The sequence below is a fragment of the Triticum dicoccoides genome, chromosome 7B (genome assembly GCF_002162155.2).
Source record: "Triticum dicoccoides isolate Atlit2015 ecotype Zavitan chromosome 7B, WEW_v2.0, whole genome shotgun sequence".
In the NCBI taxonomy this organism is placed as follows: domain Eukaryota; kingdom Viridiplantae; phylum Streptophyta; class Magnoliopsida; order Poales; family Poaceae; genus Triticum; species Triticum dicoccoides.
This window is the reverse complement of record NC_041393.1, coordinates 149,929,466-149,934,940: the sequence shown is the minus strand read 5'-3', so window position 1 is coordinate 149,934,940 and position 5,475 is coordinate 149,929,466. Positions and strand designations below refer to the sequence as shown.

The window sequence follows — 5,475 nt, the reverse complement described above, 5'->3', positions numbered from 1 at the left end:
TACAAAGTCAAGAACGAATCTATCGATATCTCGATCAAACGTGAAAAAAAGGATTAAGTACAATATTTCGGCTGAGCTTTGACCTAGACTTTTTTTTGAGAGAGAGGGAGAAGTGCCACCAAACACCGCAGACGTCGCACCCCACCCCACCCCACGTCGCGGCTCCGCGGTCGCAATTCACCGCGACGCCACCACTGCCACCATAGCAATGGCCGCCGGCGCCACCAGCGATAGCTCCACCGCTCCGGCGCCCCACGTGCTAGTCATCCCGTACCCGGCGCAGGGCCACACGATCCCACTGCTCGACCTGGCCGGCCTCCTCGCGGCCCGCGGGCTCCGCCTCACCGTCGTCGCCACGCCCGGCACCGCCCCGCTCCTCGCGCCCCTCCTGGCCGCGCACCCGGGCGGCGCCGTCCGCGCGCTCACCCTCCCCTTCCCCTACCACCCGGCCTTCCCCGCCGGCGTCGAGAGCGCCAAGGGGTGCCCGCCCGTGCTCTTCGGCGCGCTCATCGTCGCCTTCGCGGGGCTCCGCGGCCCGCTCGGCTCCTGGGTGCGCGCCCGCTCGGGCACCCCGGACCGCGTCGTCGCCATACTCTCCGACTTCTTCTGCGGGTGGACGCAGCCGCTCGCCGCCGAGCTCGGCCTCCCTCGCGTCGCGTTCTCGTCGTCTGCCGTGTACGCCACCGCCGTGCTCCACTCGCTCCTGCGCCGGCTGCCCCGGCGCGAGGACGAGAGCGACGACGAGTGCCCGATCGCCTTCCCGGATCTCCCGGGCGCCCCGGTGTACCCGTGGCGGCAGCTCAGCTTGCTCTACCGGACGTACAAGGAGGGCGACGAGGTTACAGAGGGGGTCAGGAGGAACTTCCTCTGGAACTTGGATTGCTCGGCGTTCGTGTCGAACACGTTCCGGCGGCTCGAGGGGCGGTACCTGGAGGCGCCTCTCGCGGACCTGGCCTTCCGGCGCGTGCGCGCGGTGGGGCCGCTGGCACCGGAGGCCGACGCCGCGGGCAACCGCGGCGGCGAGACGGCGGTGGCCGCGGCCGACCTGTGCGCCTGGCTCGACAAGTTCGAGGACAAGTCCGTCGTGTACATCAGCTTCGGGAGCATGGCGGTGCTGCAGCCGGTTCACGCGGCGGCCCTGGCCACCGCCCTGGAGAAGACAGGCGCGGCGTTCGTGTGGACGGTCGGGCCGGCGGTGACGCTCCCGGACGGGTTCGAGGAGCGCGCGGCGGCGGGCGGCAGGGGCATGGTGATCCGCGGGTGGGCGCCGCAGGTGGCCGCGCTGCGGCACCGGGCGGTGGGCTGGTTCGTGACGCACTGCGGCTGGAACTCGGTGCTGGAGTCCGCGGCGGCCGGGGTGACCATCCTGGCGTGGCCGATGACGTCCGACCAGTTTGTGAACGCGCGGCTTCTCGTGGACGAGCTGCGCTCCGCCGTGCCCTTCTGCTGGGGCGGCGTCGCCACGGCGCCGAGCGCCGACGAGCTGGTGCGCGTGCTCGAGTCGACCGTCGTGGGGAAGGGGCCGGAGTGGGTCGATGTGGCCGCGCGGGCCAAGGAGCTTGCCGAGGAGGCGGCGGCCGCGGTGCGCGAAGGCGGCAGCTCGTGGCGGGAGGTGGAGGAGCTGGCGCGGGAGCTTCGCGAGCTCGGAGCCTGACTGAAGATATACGGAGGATCCATGAAACAGTTCGTGCAGAACTTACGAACGGCGATTTTACAATTTCGGTTTCATTTCGACATAGAAATCACCGGTGTCTGCTGTAAAATGTACAGAAAGCTCAGTTACCATACATCATTTCGACCACTTGTACAATACCGCTGTAAAATGTACAGGAAGTTCACTTGTTCTTTGCATTCCGACCAGCCAGATATATTATCAAAAATGTCGTCAGTTTTGCTTTTCGACTTTCTTGCCAGTAAACTGTTCTTGATGACCTCTGGAATGTTTGGTTCAGGGTTTACAGGGTAATAAGAGGCTTTTGAAATTTGTGGTGTGAGTATCGCAGCAGTGTTGCGGGAATTTGGACACGCATCATTTGATCGTGGCCGACCCGCCTAAGTGGGCTCTGGAGAAGATTGATAAGGGTTGCCGCGCGGTTTTCTAGGCTGGGACTGAGGAGATCCAGGGAGGCAAGTGCGCGGTGGCTTGGAAGCGGGTGTGTCGTCCAAAAGAGTTAGGAGGCCTTGGAGTCATGGATCTCTACAAGCAGGGGCTGGCGCTTAGGTTGAGGTGGGAATGGCTGAAGCGGACCGATAACGTTCGACCTTGGCAAGGTTTGAACCTCAGCACGGATAAACAGGTGGCTCTAGCCTTTGACAGCTTGGTAAAGTGGAACATTGGCAAGGGCTCGCAAGTGCTGTTCTGGAGGGACCGTTGGATCAATGGATCTAACGTCAACGAGATCGCGCCACTACTCGTTTGCAAAGTAAGGAAGCGAGTGGTCAATAGGAGGAAGGTCAATAAGCGCTACATCTCCATGCATGGACTCAGGATATCATGGGTGAGATGACCACGGAGGAGCTGCTCCACTTCATAAGAATGTGGGAGATTATGGTCCAAATGGAGTTGAGGCCGGACACGGAGGACACCCCGGTCTCGCAGTGGGAGGCAAGTGGCAGTTATTCCGCAAGATCGGCCTATAAGATGATGTGCCATGGAGGCATTCGGTTCCAATGCGCTTCGGCAGTCTGGCGATGTTGGGCTACGTTAACATGCAAAATCTTCATGTGGCTAGCCCTACAACATAGGATTTGGACATCGGACCGTAGGCACAGACACGGACTGCAAGAGCATAGTTTGCCTTGTTTTCTGTGTGAGCAGGAGGAGGACACGGTGGAACACCTTCTCATACAATGTGTGTATGCCAGGCAAATGTGGTTTCTCTGCTTCAGGAGATTGGGCATTGACATCGAGCTCATGCCTACCAGGGAGCATACTCTGGGTGACTGGTAGATGGATTCGAGGAAGTGCATTGCCAAGAGGGATCGCAAATGGTTTGATGATCTTTGCACGTCGGTATGTTGGAACATCTGGAAGCAGAGGAACGACAGAGTCTTTCGCAGCAACACCTTTGTCTCTGAAGCGGACGTAGCCGAGGCAGTCCACAAGGAATTCTTATTGTGGGCAGCAACGCGAGGAAGAGGAGAACAAAACATCATAGAGTAGTAGCATAGAGTGTGTGGAGTGGATGTGGAGGTGCCAGCCGAGTGTGGCTGGGCACTTGGGACTTATCTCTTGTAAATAATTTTCTCCCTTCTATAACGCTAAGGTACGCAATTTGCGTACTCTTGAAAAAAGAAAACCATGACCATCTGGATACGCCATTAACATGTTACTGTACAAGAGAATAACATCTAGACATTTATCCTGCTATTTCTATTTTCAGAGGGGACGATATCCTAATCCTACTCAAGGTGACCGAAAACGATAAGTGCAAGCCCTCTTACCAGAGAGACAATCCACTTCACGGCGAAACATCTCTACTGTCTAAAAAACACATAGGGCGCGTTTGGTTACATTGCCATTCGAGGCTGGCCAGGCGAGCCTGACTCTAGTGAGCCGGTTTGAGGGGATGCAGATAAAAAGACCCCAGATGCACATAGTTTGGTTGCGTGCATGTACCTTAGTTGCATGAGACAATCATTTTTGACCCGGCGAGCGGTTGTCCGCATTGCATTAGGTGCACATATGACATGGTGGTTGGTTGCAACCTGCATAAGGTATTGTCACCACTTCTAACTAGTGATGAGCTTACCACACACAATTTGAACATGTAGTGGCAGCTAGTTAAACAAATGATAGTTCATCCTAACTACTATCAGATGACAGATAAGAGTCATTGGCTAAATAGGGGATAGCTCATCTGTGTTGCTGCTACCAGATCTTCCTCTTCATCTTCCTCTTCTTCTGCTTCTGCTTCTGCTTCTTCTTCCTCTTCTTCAAATCCTGCACTTGCCTCTGCCCACTCCAACCTTTTGTTCTTTCAAGCGTCATTGTCAAATGCCTCCACACCATGGCCGGAGGTAACAACATTGTCAGGCTCGACCTCTTCCTCCTCAGGCACGTGTTCATCGAAGCCCCACTGGAGGATCCAGTTATGCAGAATGCAACAAGTAAGAACAAGCTTAACCTGAGTGGGGTATGGGTGAATGGCTTCTGATCCAGGATCTTAAACCTATTCTTCAGAGCTCCAAATGTCCTCTCAACAATTACTCTAAGGCTGGAGTGTCTGAGATTAAACAACTCATTTGCAGTCCTAAGATAATTCCTATCAGAGAACTCGTTGAGATGATACCTGGTTTTCCTGAAGGGTGGAAGAACACCCGCCCGACACGCATAGCCAGCATCTCCAAGGTAGAACTTGCCGTCGGGGATGTTGATCCCATTAGGTCGACTCATGTTGTCACTGAGAATGTTAGCATCATGCGCTGACCCCTCCCAGCCAGCTAGCACATATGTGAACTTCAGATCAAAGTCAACAGCAGCAATCACATTCTGGCTTCTGTAGTGCTTCCTCCCCCAGTATGCTGCAGATTGTGACCTAGGAACTCTGGCAATGACATGAGTACCATCTATTGCCCCAACGCAATCCTGAAAATGGCATCACAAGCATGTGTTAGTGCTCAACTTGAACAATAAAAGCATATCAAGCCATGAAAAGTGTATATTGTCAATGCTCACCTTGAAGTATGGATACCATCTTTGGGCTTCCGCGAATCTTGGGTGGAATCCGGCCAGATGGTCTCCTGATCATCTCTCATCTAAGCTCCCCATTAGCAAAAAGCACTAGCTTGAAGTACCTAGAGATCTCCTGAACGTGTTGTGAATGACCATGAACCTCTGGTTATGGCCAACAACATGGAGAAACATGGCCACTTGCTCTTCCACACTAGTGTTGATGTTATCTTGTAGCAGCTGATACGTCCATTTTGCATCATGCTTTTATATCAATATTTATTGCATTATGGATTGTTACTACACATTATATCACAATACTTATGCTTTTTTCTCTTATTTTATAAGGTTTACATGAAGAGGGAGAATGCCAACAGCTGGAATTCTGGACTGGAAAAGGAGCAAGTATTAGAGACCTATTCTGCATAACTCCAAAAGTCATGAAACTTCACGGAGATCAGTTTTGAAATATATTAAAAAAATATTGGGCGAAGAAAGCACCAGAGGGGGGCCACCAGTCATCCATGAGGGTGGAGGGCGTGCCCTACCCCCCTGGGCGCGCCCCCTGCCTCATGGCCCCCCTGGCAGGCCCTCGACGTCCATATTCTGCTATATGGTGTCTTTCGCCTTGGAAAAAATTAGAAGGAAGCTTTCAGGACGAAGCGCTGCCGTCTCGAGATGGAACCTGGGCAGGACCAATCTAGGGCTCCGGCGGAGCTGTTCTGCCGGGGAAACATCCCTCCGGGAGGGGGAAATTAGCGCCATCATCATCACCATCGATCATCTCATCGAGAGGGGGGGTC

At 54.8% G+C, this 5,475-nt stretch overlaps 1 protein-coding gene across 1 annotated transcript; it reads left to right on the top strand.

Moving 5' to 3' along the window:
* The first annotated feature begins 111 nt into the window (after nt 1-111).
* On the top strand, nt 112-1,899 carry LOC119335764 (flavonol 3-O-glucosyltransferase UGT89B1-like). The gene has a single exon (XM_037607841.1). The coding sequence runs from the start codon at nt 209-211 to the stop codon at nt 1,652-1,654; it is 1,446 nt and encodes a 481-aa protein (XP_037463738.1). The 5' UTR covers nt 112-208; the 3' UTR covers nt 1,655-1,899.
* Nucleotides 1,900-5,475: the final 3,576 nt, after the last annotated feature.

What these genes read in the sequence shown, in the direction of transcription:
- LOC119335764 (XM_037607841.1), top strand. Translation starts at nt 209, where the DNA reads ATGGCCGCCGGCGCCACCAGCGATAGCTCCACCGCTCCGGCGCCCCAC.